At 40.3% G+C, this 17635-nt stretch overlaps 1 protein-coding gene across 1 annotated transcript in view; it reads right to left on the bottom strand.

Moving 5' to 3' along the window:
• PTPRD (protein tyrosine phosphatase receptor type D) overlaps window positions 1–17635 on the bottom strand; it is a 398081-nt gene that overhangs the window by 77442 nt on the left and 303004 nt on the right. The window contains exon 20 of the mRNA XM_065406322.1: window positions 15262–15359. Coding sequence (XP_065262394.1) covers window positions 15262–15359 — 98 coding nt within the window. The remainder of the gene's footprint in view (window positions 1–15261; window positions 15360–17635) is intronic.

Genomic DNA, 17635 nt, shown 5'->3' with positions numbered 1-17635 from the left:
AAGGGGGCAAATCCTGCTCCCCCATCAGTGAGAGCTCTCCTTACAACACATTGTGGTGCAGTTCTGCTGAGTGGGTGAACAGTGACAGGATGCCAGACCTCCTGGAGGAAGTTCACACACGTCCAGGTGCCATGGAGCTGTGCTCCACTCAGGCTCTCTATGCTACCAAATCAGGAGAGGGGCAAGACTGGGGGATTTGTGACTCTTTCGAGCCTACAGGGTTAAGGGGCATCCAGGAGCTTCATGGCTGTCTCGCTGCAGAATTTCACAGCAGACAGCTTGGGTGCTGTATACTGGAATGACATTAAATCATCAAAAGCACAAAGGGTGGGAGAGAAACTAATGATTAAAGAACAAAATATGGAAAGAATGGTGAAAAACAGAAGTCTCAATACATGTCAAAACAAACAGACTATGCAAAATTAGACAAAGTAGTCAACTGCCCATAAAAATGAACAATTTGACCTCTTTCAACAATGTCAGTGATTGAAATGAGAAATTCATATAATATCTGATGAATCTATAATAAGATGCTAATATATTATGCAGGAAACTTGCTAATAGAATGAGATTTACATACTGCATTAGAAAACATGAATGCTAAATGCACAAACATTAATACCTTATCATGGCAACTTGCCGATGGAATTAGATTTTCCTAACACATTGGGGTTGCACATTAAATAGTAAAGGCTGCTATTGTTGAGAGACTTGGGGCCTGACACCTCCATTCTCTTGCACACACAATGCAAATTTGGGTTATACGAGGAATGCAGGGGTGGGCCCAAAATGCACAGCTGGACACTGAATAGTCACGTTGATGAATTCCTACTGAATGTCTTCAAGCATTACACCAAATCTCTTAGCAATACATTATCAATAAAAAATAAATAGATGATGGCTGTTTCAATAGCAATAAAGTCAGAGAATCAAGCCATAGCCCGAAACAGTCCTGAAACAAAGCTTTGCCAATTCACTGCTCCTCCCCATCCACCTGTCTACACGGCCAAAAAACGGTGTGTTCTTAACCTGGGTTAGTTAATCTGAGTTAGCATATCAGTGCAGACATAGCAACTCAGGGCAGGTCTTCACTACAGGGGGGGTCGATTTAAGATACGCAAATTCAGCTACGCGAATAGCATAGCTGAATTCGACGTATCGCAGCCGACCTACCCCGCTGTAGGGACGGCGGCAAAATCGACCTCTGCGGCTTCCCGTCGACGGCGCTTACTCCCACCTTCGCTGGTGGAGTAAGAGCGTCGATTCGGGGATTGATTGTCGCGTCCCGACGGGACGCGATAAATCAATCCCCGAAAGGTCGATTTCTACCCGCCGATTCAGGCGGGTAGTGTAGACCTAGCCTCAGCTTTTAACTCAGAATAGCAGCTCAAGTTAACACCAGTGCAGGAGCCTGGGGTTGAGCTCTCTCCGCACGGCACAGGGTGTCTTCACCGAAGACGCTACGGATGTGCAGCTGCATCAGTGTAGCTGTGCCAATGTAGCGCTTGTGTTCAACCAGAAAAAAACTAATCAGTGTGGAGCCTAACAACGAGGTATACACCAGTGTTTCTCAAGCAGGTATATGAGTACCACTGGGGGTACGCTGAGGTCTTCCAAGGGGCACATCAAGTCATCTAGATATTTGCGTAGTTTTACATCAGGCTATATAAAAAGCACTAGCAAAGTCAGTACAAACTAAAATTTCTCACAGACAATTACTTGTTTTGTACTGCTCTATACTATACACTGGAATGTAAGTACAATATTTATATTCCAATTGATTTATTTTATAAATATGGTAAACATGAGCAAGTAAGCAATTTTTCAGTAATAACTGTGACACTTGCATTTTATGTCTGATTTTGTAAGCAAGTAGTTTTTAAGTGAGGTGAAACTTGGGGTATGCAAGACAAATGAGACTCTTGAAAGAGGTACAGTATTCTGGAAAGGTTGAAAACCACCGGTATACACCAAATATAGCACAAGAGAGTAAAACTGGAGAAAAAAAACAGGACAGTCTCCTGATTCTTAAAATATCTGAAACTGTATCAGTCTTTAAAGGGAAGCTCATGCCTCATAGAAAAATATTGCTTTTAAAAACAGTCCTGCTGTTATTACTTATATTTTTCTGTATTTCTCTTCTCTCAGCCATATGAGTTCATGTTTATTCCTGACATAAAATTATAATCCTCTGTTTGTGATATCATAATTGATTGCTGGGGAAATTATTATATGTTGAAAACAGAGGATTATGCATCACTTCAGGTAGAAAATAAATAGCAGGAGCAGATGAACGCTTGAGGAACAAACATCCTAGTTTCATGCAAATATTTTTAGTGATAAAATAAAGAAAAAACATATTGATGATCTATGTTATACAGTATATGGTATAAGCATAGTTGTTCCTAAACTGAAAGATTTTTCAATTCACATGAGACACTAGCGCCTCTTTAAAATTTCATTATATCTTTTAAGAATTTGCAAATTCCGCTTTTTAAAAAACAAACAAGGACTAATGATTAATGAAGTCTTTTCTGATACACTATGACTTACAAAACAAAGTTTCATCTGAATAAGAATAAAATATCCATAACTGAACCGAAATATATCACTAAAGTATACTTTTTATAACCTTCCCAGAGTCACCTCTGATTTTCTCAATAGATTCTCTAACAAACACTACAAGTAAATCTTTAAATATTTTTTACTAAATCCTCAGATTTATCTACAGTTGATAGCACAGTCCCTCTGAGAATTACTTTTCTTGCTGTAAGAAGAAATGAGCTATTTCTCGCCTTCTCCCTACCCAACATACTCATCCAGCAGTAGTGTTATTATTTGTAGTTGGACACCAATACAAAAGCAAACAGGGGACCACAAACAGCGGAATTTGAGAGGGGGAAAAGGAGATCCCCCTGCTGAACAAACAAGGTGCGAATACTAACCTTGGGGTGAATGAGTTTGCTTGGCTGTTTGTTTTTCTTTCTTTTTCAGGATATTTCAGTTACTGGGTCAGTTGGGATTGTGTGTCTGGGGACGTTTGAGCCTTTGTACCTGGATCATCCTTTATCATCTTTGATCAGCCTCTATCAGCTGATCACCCTCCCCCTGTGTGATGAATGAGGGGGTAGAGCAAACCTAGGAGAGAAGGCCTTAAAAGCCAGAGGCTAAGCGACTGAGGGGAGCTAGCGAACAGGGGCCCGCAAACAGGGGAGTTTGACAGGGAGTTGGTGGGAGGGAGACATAATATCACAATGGTTAGGAAGGGCTGCATTACCAGTGCCAACGCTGCTCTTATCTCCTCCACCTGTGCCTGTATCCAGCAGGGCCGGCTCCAGGCACCAGCATAACAAGCAGGTGCTTGGGGCGGCCAAGGGAGAGGGGCGGCATGTGCGGCAATTCGGGGGCGGCAGGTCCCTCACTCCCTCTAGGAGCAAAGGACCTGCCGCCGAACTGCCGCCGCCGATCGCGGCTTTCCCCCCCCCCCCAAATTGCCACCGCCGGTCGCGACTGCAATCGCGGCTTTTTTTTTTTTTTGCTTGGGGCGGCAGAAATGCTGGAGCCGGCCCTGGTATCCAGACAGACAATCTAACCATGGATGCCTCTGCCCAGATCCTGGTGTGGATTTGCAGAGACTGTGGCCTGCATTTCCGACTCAGAGAAAGTCAGGTTGGGGGGACCAGCCAGTGTGAAAGGTGCCTGCTGGTGAAATCTCTCAGGAAGTAGGTAGAAGAGTTACAGGAGGAGGTGGCTAGGATGAGGAACATCTGTGCCCACAAGGAATTCCTCAAGAGTATTCATATGGAGACATCCAAGGCTGAGGAAACTATCCAGCTACAGAGGATTGCTGTCACATCACCGGGGGAGGAGATATGGCTCTGTCACAAGGAGGACACTGGCTGCTGGTTACTTCTGGCTGTAAGCAGTGCTCCACCCCTACTCCCAACCCACCCACCATGGTGATGGAAAACCGATATGCTGCCCTGGCAACAAGCAATGAGAAATCACCCCCAAATCTGGGAGGATCACTGCCACCACTCCCAAGAGGAAACGTAGGGTAGTGGTGGTTGGTGAATCTGTTCAAAGGGGGATCGAGGTGCCCATCTGTCACCCTGACATGGCATCCCAGGAGGTACGCTGCCTGCCAGGGGCCCATATATGAGACATTACAGAGGGATTGTCGAGGATCATCTGGCCCTCTGACTACTACCCCGTGCTACTCATCCATGTGGGCACTGATGATACTTCAAGGTATGACCCTCAGCAGATCAGAAGTGACTACGGGGCTCTGGGATATGGGTGAAGGAGTTGGGAGTGCAGGTGGTGTTCTCTTCAGCCTTCCGGTCAAGGACAGGGGCCCAGGCAGAGACAGATGCATCCTGGAGGTGAATTACTGGCTGCGGAGATGGTGTCACCAGGAGGGCTTCGGCTTCCTTGACCACGGGATACTGTTTCAGGAAGAAGGACCTCTAAGCAGAGATGGGGTCCACCTATCGAGGAAGGGGAAGAGCATACCTGGATACAGACTGGCTAACCTAGTTAGGAAGGCTTTAAACTAGGTTCGAAAGGGGCAGGTGACCAAATCCCATGGTAAGTCAAAAATTTGGAGACCTGGGAGAAGGTTTGTAATTTGGGGGGAGCATGGGCTGTTACAGCAGGGATAAAGTAGAGACAAGACAGAACTGGAGGGGGGGAATCAAATCAGTATCTTAGATGTCTGTACACTAATGCGAGAAGTATGGGGAATAAGCAGGAAGAACTCAAAATGTTAGTAAATAAATGCAACTATGACACAGTTGGCATCACAGAGATTTGGTGGGATAATCCGCATGACTGGAATACTGGTATAGGAGGATACAGCTTGCTCAGGAAGGACAGGCTGGGAAAAAAGGGAGCAGGTGTTGCCTTATATATCAAAAATGTGTACACTTGGACTGAGGTTGAGATGAAAATAGGAGACAGACTTGTTAAAAGTCTCTGGGTAAGGATAAAAGGGGTAAAAACAAGGGTGATGTCATGCTAGGGGGTCTACTACAAACCACCTAACCAGGAAGAAGAGGAGGATGAGGCTTTTTTTAAACAACTAACAAAATCATCCAAAGCAGAAGACTTGGTGGTGTTGGGGCACTTCAGCTACTCAGACATCTGTTGGAAAAATAACACAGCAGGGCACAGATTATCCAACAAGTTCTTGGAAAGTACTGGAGACAATTATTTATTTCAGATGGTGGAGAAAGCTACTAGGGGAGAGGCTGTTCTAGATTTGATTTTGACAAATAGGGAGGAACTGGTTGAGAATTTGAAAGTGGAAGGCAACGTGGGTGAAAGTGATTATGAAATGGTAGAGTTCATGATTCTAAGGAATGGTAGGAGGGAGAACAGCAAAATAAAGACAATGGATTTCAAGAAGGCAGATTTTAGCAAACTCAGGAAGTTGGTAGGTAAGATCTCTTGGGAAGCAAGTCTAAGGGGAAAAACAATTGAAGACGGTTGGCAGTTTTTCAAAGAGACATTATTAAGGGCACAAGAGCACTGCGTAGGAAATATAGGAAGTATGGCAGGAGACCACCCTGGCTTAACCAGGAGATCTCAATTGATCTAAAAATAAAATAAAAAAGTCCTACAAAAAGTGGAAACTAGGTCAAATGACAAAGGATGAATATAAACAAACAACACAAGTATGTAGGAACAAAATTAGAAAAGCCAAGGCACAAAATGAGATCAAACTAGCTAGAGACATAAAGGGTAATAAGAAAACATTCTACAAATACATGAGAAGCAAGAGGAAGACCAAGGATAGGGTAGGCCCGTTACTTAATGAGGGGAGAAAAACAATAACAGAAAATGTGGAAATGGCAGAGGTGCTTAATGACTTCTTTGTTTTGGTTTTCACTAAGAAGGTTGGTGGTGATTGGACATTTAGCATAGTGAATGCCAGTGAAAATGAGGTAGGATCAGAGGCTAAAATAAGAAAATTACTTAAACTAATTAGATGTCTTCAAGTCACCAGGGCCTGATGAAATGCATCTTAGAATACTCAAGGAGCTGACTGAGGAGATATCTGAGCCATTAGCGATTATCTTTGAAAAGTCATGGAAGATGGGAGATATTCCAGAAGATTAGAAAAGGGCAAATATAGTGCCCATCTATAAAAATGGAAATAAGGACAACCCACGGAATTACAGACCAGTCAGCTTAACTTCTGTACCTGGAAAGATAATGGAGCAAATAATTAAGCAATCAATTTGCAAACATCTAGAAGATAATAAGGTGATAAGTAACAGTCAGCATGGATTTGTCAAGAACAAATCATGTCAAACTAACGTTATAGCTTTATTTGACTGGGTAACAAGCCTTGTGGATGCGGGAGAAGTGCTAGACGTGGTATATCTTGATTTTAGTAAAGCTTTTGATACTATCTCGCATGACCTTTTGATAAACAAACTAGGGAAATGCAACCTAGATGGAGCTACTACAAGGTGGGTGCATAACTGGTTGGAAAACTGTTACCAGAGAGTAGTTATCAGTGATTCACTGTCATGCTGGAAGGGCATAACAAGTGGGGTCCTGCAGGGATCAGTTCTGCGTCTGGTTCTGTTCAATATCTTCATCAATGATTTAGATAATGGCATAAGGAGTACACTTATCGAGTTTGTGGATGATACCAAGCTGGGAGGGGTTGCAAGTGCTTTGGAGGATAGGATTAAAATTGAAAATAACCTGGACAAACTGGAGAAATGGTCTGAAGTAAATAGGATGAAATTCAAAAAGGAAAAAATGCAAAGTACTCCATTTAAGAAGGAACAATCAGTTGCACACATACAAAATGGGAAATGATTGCTTAGGAAGGAATACTGCGGAAAGGGACCTGGGGATCATAGTGGACCAAAAGCTAAACATGAGTCAACAGTGTAACAATAGTTAAAAAAAAAAAAAAAAAGCAAACGTCATTCTGGGATGTATTAGCAGGAGTGTTGTAAACAGGACATGACAAGTAATTCTTCCACTCTACTCCATGCTGATTAGGCCTCAACTGGAGTATTTCGTCCAGTTCTGGCCGCCACATTTTAGGAAAGATATGGACAAACTGGAGAAAGTCCATAGAAGAGCAACAAAAGTGATTAAAGGTCTAGAAAACACAACTTATGATGGAAGATTGAAAAAATTGGGTTTGCTTAGTCTGGAAAACAGGAGACTGAGAAGGGACATGATAACAGTTTTCAAGTACATAAAAGGAGGAGAGAGAAGAATTGTTCTTCTTAACCTCTGAGGCTAGGACAAGAAGCAATGGGCTTAAATTGCAGGAAGGGAGATTTAGATTGGACATTAGGAAAAATTTCCTAACTGTCAGGCCGGTTAACCACTGGAATAAATTGCCTAGGGAGATTTAAATTGCCATCATTGGAGATTTTTAAGAGCAGGTTAGACAAATACTTGTCAGGGATGGTCTAGATAATACTTAGTCCTGCCACGAGTGCAGGGGACTGGACTAGATGACCTCTCGAGGTCCCTTTCCAGTCCTAAGATTCTATGAAAAAATAAATAATATTTGCAGAAGTAATTTGGCTACTTAAACAGCGCACATGGCTGTATGAAAGTGGAGTTTCCTGTCAAAATGGTAATACGTGTCAATTCAAACACTAACATCTAATATGGGAACAGCTTTCTTGTACCATTAATGTTTTTTAATCAGATATGCACAACCAAGTGCTTCTAATACAAGGGGCACTGGTAACACAGAAGGAAACAGAAAACATACCAATAATTGCCACTTCGAATTCCTGTTTTTTCCCCAAACCTATCTTAATCCTACCTCTCCTAGTGGCTCAGATACTGCTGTAAGTAGAAACAGACACCACGCAACCTTTATGAATGCCATAGCATATGTGCTTTTAATAAAAAAGGCAGACAACTGTTCACTGAGTACACTAATTGTTTCTTAATAACTGGAGCACATCCTACAATGCAAGATTATAGAAAACCAATATATGCTATTTGCAGTATTATAGTAAATAATAAAAAAACCAGTAAAGATAAAACAAAAATAGGAATTTTTGCCAAGAAGAAATGGATTTTTGCATATCGGTCTATGTTATGATATTTTTTGTAATAATCTCATATCAGTACCAGATTTATATATGTTTTTGCAATATATTGTACTGTAGGAGTACAGTGGTTAGCTTTCTGTCACTTAAAAGTAAAAGTTTAAGATAAATTTTCTTTAATAAATAAATGATCCTTTCAGCACAAATCTAATCCACTGATACTGATAAACTATGGCAAGCCTTCTGACATTATGGCAGTCTGGCACTAAGCCAGAATGTGACTTCATCTTCTCCAACACTCAGTGGTAAAGCAAAGGGCTGATTGTAATCTGCACCACAAAGCCTGATGAAAAGAAACATCAAAATGATATACAATCCCTCTGACCAATTAGACTAACACACCCAGAGAGGCAGAGATAGGGCACTACTGCTATTAGTATACATTATATGGCAGGTTCTCACACCAAAATAAAGATCTGAACCTGCACAATATTTTCTACCTGGATCCACTTTCTTAATGCACTAAGATTATAACTGCCAGACACCTGGTTAAATTACAGACTAAAGGCCTCAGTTTAAAACTATTCAAGCAGCAAGTAAAAACCTGTGCAGTGTTATATTTTGTGTGCTATGTGGTAGCAGAAAAATATTACGTTCAGTGTATTGTATGCAAGGTAACATATGAATGTGTCAATTCAGGTTCATTTTGTGACACCTTTGTATTACTAAATTCTACAGATTAAGTTAAGGAGGAATTATGATACAAGATGAGTTTCTAAATGAATATAGCTTTCTGCTTAGCAGCTGTCAAATCCATATGAGGCCCTGCACTGCATAAAACCCCTACTGAAACTGTGAAAGCCCCAAAAGGTTTGTAGTAATCAATTTGGGTCACGAGTCTTGTCTTTAAATTAGGGAATTCAAAAGAAGACTGTGACATAAATGATGTGCAAGTGTAATGTGGAAATATAACACTTTGCTACAAGGCAACTGAAATATGATACCAATTTAACAGGTAAAATATAATAAAAATTACAATTGTGTGAGGTAGAAATGAACTTTCTGGTGAGCAAAACAAAATACACAACCTCACCCTTTCAAAAAGCCCCCCAAAACCCAACTAACAAAACATCAGACAACTAAATTATAAGATTATTAACTCTTATGACACTTAGAAACTTGTCCTCCCTTGAAAAACAGGAACAGGCAGGGAAAAGTTATATGAAAGGAAGTGTGGCTTTAGGAGTCCTACATGTCTACCTCATATTTCCCTCAGAGAGATGGGGCAGGTAGAACTGCGAAGTGTGCAGTCAGCAGTATTATGCACAGCATAAACAGAAGTGAGACTATGACTTTACGTGTTTCTGACTTGGAACTTGGCCATGTGCCAAGGTTTGGGGGTAGTCATTGGGAAGCTTTATGCTAGGCCAGAGGGAGGAACATTGGGAGGCAGGGTGGATCACATTAGGAAGTGCACTTGCTAGCAGGGATACATCAGCATGAAGACAAATGGGAAATAGCTTTCTTCTAGCTGGTGGTGGGGACAAAAGGGTAGCAGAGCTCTTGTCTGCCAGAGGAGGAAGGAGAGCAAACCAGGAGGCAGAAGTCCTGCTGCAGGTGAGGAGACATGGACAGGGACTGGAGACCAATGTAACTGGGTGCAGTTCTGCACTAAAAGACACTATAACTCTACTAATTAAAAGGTGGGAGAAAATGCAGATGAAAAGACTAGGGGAGCATTGACAGAGGAACATGGAATAATGTTGAGTTCTGAATACTGGGGAAGTTCATTAAGCAAGCTGAAAATAATGATACTGTAAGCTTGAAATCCTACATTAAAGCCAGACAATCTAAAAGGTACTGTATATTAAGTATAAACTCAAAACACATTGCCAAGACTGGCTAAAGCCCATAGGTTTTCACACCTCGTCTAAGATTTGTTTTTTTCCCCTCCACATACTCCTTCTTACCCAGCCAAAAAACCAGAAGTGTCTGCTGCATAGGTCCCTCTCCCACATGTTTTACTTTATCAAGAGATTCTCTTACCATGAAGCTGATTCTCTTTAGGCCTGCCACTGCTCCTGTCACCTGCCTCTAGATTGAGTTCAAACACAGAATCATAGAACTGGAAGGGACCTCAAGAGGTCATCTAGTCCAATCCCCTGCACTCATGGCAGGACTAAGTATTACCTAGACCATTCCTGACAGGTGTTTGTCTAACCTGCTCTTAAAAATCTCCAGTGATGGAGATTCCACAACCTTCCTAGCAATTTATTCCAGGGCTTAACCACCCTGACAGTTTAGGTTGGACATTTTTCCTAATGTCCAACCTAAACTGCCCCTGCTGCAATTTAAGCCCATTACTTCTTGTCCTAGCCATCGAGGTTAAAGAGAACAATTTTTCTTCCTCCTCCTTCTTCCGACAACCTTTTATGTACTTGAAAACTGTTATCATGTCCTTCCCTCAGTCTTCTCTTCTCCAGACGAACCAAACCCAAATTTTTCAATCTTCACTCACAGGTCATTTAATCATTTTTGTTGCTCTTCTCTGGACTTTCTCCAATTTGTCCACATCTTTCCTGAAATCTGGCACCCAGAACTGGACACAATACTCCAGTTGAGGCCTATTCAGCGTGGAGTAGAGCGGAAGAATTACTTCTCGTGTCTTGCGTACAAAACCCCTGCTAATACATTCCAGAATGTTTGCTTTTTTTGCAACATTGTTACACTGTTCATTCATATTTAACTTGTGATCTGCTATGACCCCCCCAGATCCCTTTCTGCAGTACTCCTTCCTAGGCAATCATTTCCTATTTTGTATGTGTGCAACTGATTGTTCCTTCCTAAGTGTAATACTTTGCTTTTGTCCTTATTGAATTTTGTCCTATTTACTTCAGACCATTTCTCCAGTTTGTCCAGGTTATTTTCAATTTTAATCCTATCCTCGAAAGCACTTGCAACCCCTCCCAGTTTGGTATCATCTGCAAACTTTATAAATGTATTTTCTATGCCATTATCTAAACCATTTACAGCTTTGACTCTAATGCTCTCCTTGTGTCTGATAGCAGGGAAGCACTGTGGATTAGAGAGGGCCAAGGGACAGCTGGAACAAAGTAGGAGGCTGCTCTCTGGACTTAGGAGAAACTGAACAGGAAGTAGGGAGAAGAACTCACAAAAAAGAGATGGAAAAGGAAATGAAAGAGTAGCTGAGAAGGAGAAAGTAATAGGGATCCTATTACATCCTAGCAGGTGTCTTTGGATATGGGATAGGAGGTGCAAGTAATGTGCAGATAATTAGGGGGATGGTACCTGAAGCTGGCTGGGTGGGCAAACTTATCTAAGACATTATTCTTATCCAAAGGAAGCTCAACCTTAAAGAAGGTCCACTGTACTTCAAAGCCCTCTGAGGAGCTTATGATCAGGAAGATGTGAATTTTTATTGAATCAGTTCATCAATCCCTGCTCATATGAAGCTCTGTGTCTTCTCGGTTTAATTCAGGTTAGAAGAACGTCTTCAATAAAATTTTAAGAATTTTCACAAACTAAAAGGAAAAACAAATCATGGAATGTTAGTGGAAGCAAGGCAGTGCCAAAAAATCTACAGTGATCATGGAACTGCTTGGGAAAAGTAAAATCACATTTGCATTGTTTTTCAAAACTGGAAATAACTATAGGGGGTTTTGTTTGTTCTCAGGAAAATGTAAAGGTAACTTACTCAGGCAATAATTTGTTACTTTGCTCTTTTTCTAAGAAGACCGGATGGCTCAGTAGAATGACACTAGGATATAGCACCTTTCACTTAGTGAGTCAGCAGTTTGAGACTAGCTTGAATTGATATCGACTGAAGTGTTACCATCTGTTCAGTTCCCCAAGTAAAACTGGTTGAGGGTCTTAGTCCACACTTCCTAGTCTACATTATAAAATTCAATTGCACTAATTAATACCCTTGTCTCAACAAAAGAGAGACCACAGATTGGGTGGACATAGAGAAAGATTTTAAAAAACAATCTCTGTAGATTAGGGTTGAGGCACATTAGGGGCGTAATGAGTGGAAAGCCTGACTTCACTACTGCTGCTCATGTTTAAATGCTGATTTTATAACTGCTCAATGCTAAATGCCTACTCTTCTTTGCTAGAATGTTAAGTAAAGAACTGGGCAGAAACACAAAACAGTATGAAGCTGTAGGAGGGTATGTCTACACTACAGGATTAATCCGAATTTATATAATTCGAATTTAGGAAACCGATTTTATAAATTCGAATGTATTCGGCCACACTAGGCACCATTAATTCGGTGGTGTGCGTCCAAGCTACCGTAGTAGCATCGATTTCCAGAGCGTTGCATTGTGGGTAGCTAATAACATCTAATTGCCAATAACATCGATTTGCGGCCACACTAACCTTAATTCGGATTAACAATACCGATTTTGACGCTACTCCTCTCGTCGAGGAGGAGTACAGAAATCGAATTAAAGGGCTCTTTAATTCGAATTAAATGGCTTCGTTGTGTGGACGGGTCAAGCGTTAATTCGAATTAAAGCAGCTAAATCCGAATTAAAGTCGTAGTGTAGACCAGGCCGGAGAGGCAGCTGTTGATATCTGACAGAAGCGATACAAGAATGAAAAATAACCCAGGGCACTGGCTGTAACTGGCTAAGATAACGTGTTCTAGGTTCTTTTACTGATGTAAAGAACATACAAATATGAAACAGCAAGGCTGTTAAATTACATTCAATCTTATACTTCAATGTATCATCTCTGCAAAATGCTAAAGAAATGTTGGCGACGTAATGCCTGGACTGTGTACTTTAATACACATTGTACCAACAAATGTGAATTGCTATAGTGTTAGCTATTTATAAAAAAGCAGTGTTGCCAGCACAGTTGTTTCTGAGAAGCTATAACATTTCCTTATACTTAGAATAGGAAATAATTGTGGAATCTATTAGCAAATGTTGACTTTTTTATGATGAACGCTAACTTTCCGATTAAGAGCGTGGTGTTACATTAAGCCAAAATCCAAATTCCTTACTCAGCTAGAACTTTCACTGGCTTCAGAATCTGGCCCATTGTCTGAATAGAACTGAAGCAAACTCTTACAAGATGGCATGACTGTCTTCACCAGGGCAACTCACAAAACCCAAGGCTGAGATGTTGGAGTGCAGCCGATCCACACACAGGTTAAAGCTCACCTCTACATCTCCTTGATCTTCCTATAGCCTTTGTACAGTGATGGTCTTCCTGTGCCAAGTTAGAACAGCCTGAGGGTATTTTTTACTTTGGGGTTAAATTATTGTTCTATTCACAGTGAAGTTAGAGTGGGTTCGCAGCTAAAAGTGGTGAGTATTTGTGCAGGGAAAAGTGGTAGTTTCAAACAGCTCAATTTTCTAGAGATTCAAAATATTTTCTTATATCCAGTACATTTCACTGCTTGATTTCAAGACTTACATTGTGAGTTTCTGTACTCAGGTGAATTGAAATAGAAAGTGACAATGAGATGCATATTTCAGAATTTACTCTATACAAAGGCATTATTGTGAGGTTTAGCAAGTGTTTCTGAACAAGGAAGAAAATGATTGCCAAGTTTAGGATACTAAATGACAGATAAAATATCTGCTTTCACTCTTTTTATACTGCAGTCTCCAAAATCAAGAACACTATAGATTCATACAGTACAATAAAAATTCACTCCTACATTTTGGTGACTGTGGCATTAAATAGCAACCCTGAGATGCTGTGAAAATAAACTTATTTTTCTGAATCACAGAGGCTGTATTTTCTCTTGACGGTAATAAGATTATTTTTCAGAGTAATCTTTAGGTAGTTTTTAACAGTGTATCATCAGATGAAAAGCAAGTGTAGTTCTGTACTGTAATAGTAAATGTGCAGTAACTGTTTAAATCTTTCCTGCCCAAGTTATTTAAATACACTGGGTATTTATATGTTCCAACCTTTGGAGTTAGCTTTAAAGCGATGTTAATGAGGAAAAATAATTATGCAAAAGGTTATACAAAAGCTCTTTATAAAATAAAATTAATAAATGGTGCTTTCAGCCTGTCCTCTCATAAACAAGCAATTCACTCCACAGAAAATGAAATGTTAACTTGTAGAAGCTTGGAAAGGTCTGCCTCAGTGCTGTTACTCTCGAGAGTGTCCATGCTTAATCTGTGGTGCCTGGACACTAAAGAAATAGGTGCATTACAAATTATATCAATTACGAGATATCTGAGATTAGATAAGAATAGTTATTTATGTTAGACCCACAGTATCCTTGGTGTATGACAGCTAGCTAGCTGGGTAGTAATGGTTTCTTCATTGCCATTATGGTCTACCATGTAATGGCATTCTAAAGGAGTTTTAAACCATTGACTATTGACATGACAGACTGTAAAGGGAGCACTGTATCAATGACTATTCAGAGAGTCCTTAATTCATGGATCACTGATAGGACACTCCATAACCACACTAAAGGAGCACTACTGGTCTGATGGACATGACAGACCATAATGGCTTTGAAGGAGCAGTTATGATCTATTGTGTTTAATGGATGCTATCAAAGTCCCTTCATCCACAAATTATTGACATGAGAGGTCATTGTTGTCTGCAGTGTCTATTCATGTCTCCATGGATTATTGACATGATGGCCCATAATTGGTTTTGCTGTTCCTGTTGCATTCCATCATACTATTACAGCCCCCAATTTATGGATTATTGACAGGACAGAAGACAATGGCTTGGAGTTGCTATATGCTCAGTCATGACTTCGGGCAATTACAGAATATTTAATCCATGCAACATTGACACAATGGACCATAACTCCCCCTTTGGAGCTGGTATTGTATCTGTCGTGCCAATGTGTGCCATGAAGGATCCTTATCCATAAGAATTGTGAAAGGAACTTGGGCACTCTTAACCTACAATCAACGGGAGTTCGCGTATTCAAAATAGTCCAAGCACTGTATCATTTGTACACTACTTGGTGCATGTACTGTTAAAGTATGTACGACAAATATCCTTATGAAAAGGTAACTCCTATGAGCAAAGTAGCCACCCTCACTACATCAGTCATTTTAACAAAGGCGCCTGCCCCAGCATGGCTCTAATGGTATGTAAAACTGAAATCATCCAGGGGTATAATTATCACAAATGAGGCTAGAAAAGAGGAAACCAGAGATAATGTTAAGAATAGTAAGAATGAGAACATTGAGAAAATTACCTCATATTCTTGTGAGAACTTCAAATTGTCATTAGCTTTCAATCTTTCAATGTGATCTGCAAGTTCCAAGATAGGTATTGGAGGATGGCTAGCCATACCTGTTGAAAGAGAGAGAAGGAAAACAGAATTTAAAATAAATCAAAGAGATTACATCATTCTAAAATTTAGAGAATACAGTAGTTAGAATGGCTAGAAATATGCAAGTAGTAAAGATGTTGTATGTGAAAGAAGCAGGCAGATAGTTTGGTTACTCAAAGCAGGACATGCTCTGGAGAGATGAGCTTTGAAGCCAAATAAAAAAAAAAAGTCACCAAGCATATTCCCAAAGCTAACATTCCTAGTGTAAAAGAAAGTGTTATTGTGCCATGAGTCAATGAAGTTAGCTAGGCAAGGAAAAATGAGACAGTTAGACCTGATGTTGACTTCTGCTTTGAGTAATGACTCTTAATGTCATTTCAAACTCCTTCTCCTGCACTGTATGAAATGGAAACTGTGTTGAATTAGACGATGAAAGGTGAGCTGAGAAAATAGACACTGAAAGAGGCCTAAAGGGGAAAGAATAGTATTTTGACAGAAAACAAAGTGACTTATGCATAATCAAGGAAAACTAACTTGGAGAATGAAGGTTACCAGGGTAACCGGAGACACCTGAACCTGCAAAGGAAATGGTATAAAATAAAATAAAATAAAAAATCCCAAATAAATTAATAAAATAAAAATAAAAATGAAATGGATAGCTTGATAGTTAGAAAGGACTAATGTTTCAAGGACTGAAGGACTGACTATACATTCTGACTAAATCAGATCAGGAATACTTTAAGATAGCTTTAATATTTTATGAAGGTTAGAGATGACTGACATTCACATGCAACTATGTATGACTAGAGTAACATGCATCACTGCTTATAGACAACAGTCACAAAAGACAAGATTGGACATCAGACAACTAGAGCTTCAAAAATGTTTTCACTAGTAGCAGATTGTAGAGACAGGGGTTGTACAATTCAGCTGGAAACACGTATCTGGCTGCACTAGTACTTTAAAATGATCTTACCCCCAAGCCCCATTATCAACCCCCAAAAGTACCTACAATCTACTTCAGGTGTAAACATCTTTGTCTATTGATGAAGATATAGAATGAAAGAGAAAGTGAAAGAGAGATAGGAAAAAAGATGGGGATAGGGAGGAGAAGAAGGGAGGAAGGAAGAGAGAGGGAGAGAAAAAAGGCAGAAAGAGATGTGGGGCCAACTAGCACAGCCTGCCAGCTGAAGATTTGCCAGCCCACTCCTTGTGGCCATTTTTTCCCAACCAATTAGTTTATTTGACCCGCCCCAAAATGGTTTGCATTTATTTCTTTGGGTTTACTTTTACCAGGCCTAGAACAATGTAGCATGTATAACCACTTGCAGGGAGAAACCACAGCTGGCTAGAAAATTTAAACTAGTGAACCCCAGGATCTGTTGAAATTACAAAAGAAAACAATGATGACTACCGGGGGCTCAAAGTGGAAGCTATGTTGCACATTTCAGTTTGCTTTGTCACCGTGAATCTCAGGAGTGTTCTGTGGGACACCTAACTTGCATTTGCTACCGCACCACTCAGTGACCATGGGATTATGATATGGTCACTTCATTAAATGATTTTGCGGTATTTCAGTCACCAATTAATAAACTTCAGTACATAGGAAGGATCAGCAGCACTGATCCTAATCATTTGAGCCTTGTACATTACACAGAAATGCTACACTCATTTAGTCAAATGCTACCTGCACAATGATTCCGCCACTGTGAGGTTTTATTATAGATAGTATGACATGCTGCCAGTCAATTGAACTAAGGGGAGTATCCAGGAATATTGGGGATATTTTTGGAAATTACAGGTACAAAATTAGTAGCCAAAACTCTATCTATATCCATTCTGGAGTCTCCCATTTTCTCAGTTGTCAAATTAAGGGCTATGTTACATTCATTTTTGAAAGGGTGGGTGACATTTTTCTAATGATTAAACTGATTTGATCCAGATCAAGCACCCCAATGAAAAGTATGGGAGTGAAAAGGCACAAGAAAACTCTAGACTTATCCAGAAATGGAGGTGGGCTGATGTACATCTAAAACAGTGCTTGAACAAAGAAAATAATAGAGACAAAGATGTTTAGACCTTTTCGAGCGAATCGTGGGAGAGAGTTATTATCATATAAGGACTGAGTGGTAGTTTGGCTAGAGAGGGAGGACACAGAGCCAATCAGGGAAGCGTAGGGGACTGAATTACTGCTCAAAGCTGTAAAAAGTAAAGCCAATTGGAAACGGGAAACAAATTAGTAACAGTAGTAGAAGGCCATCATAATCAATCAATCACACACACACACACACACACA

The sequence above is a fragment of the Emys orbicularis genome, chromosome 6, assembly GCF_028017835.1.
Source record: "Emys orbicularis isolate rEmyOrb1 chromosome 6, rEmyOrb1.hap1, whole genome shotgun sequence".
Taxonomy (NCBI): domain Eukaryota; kingdom Metazoa; phylum Chordata; order Testudines; family Emydidae; genus Emys; species Emys orbicularis.
This window is presented reverse-complemented; position numbering and strand designations above follow the sequence as displayed.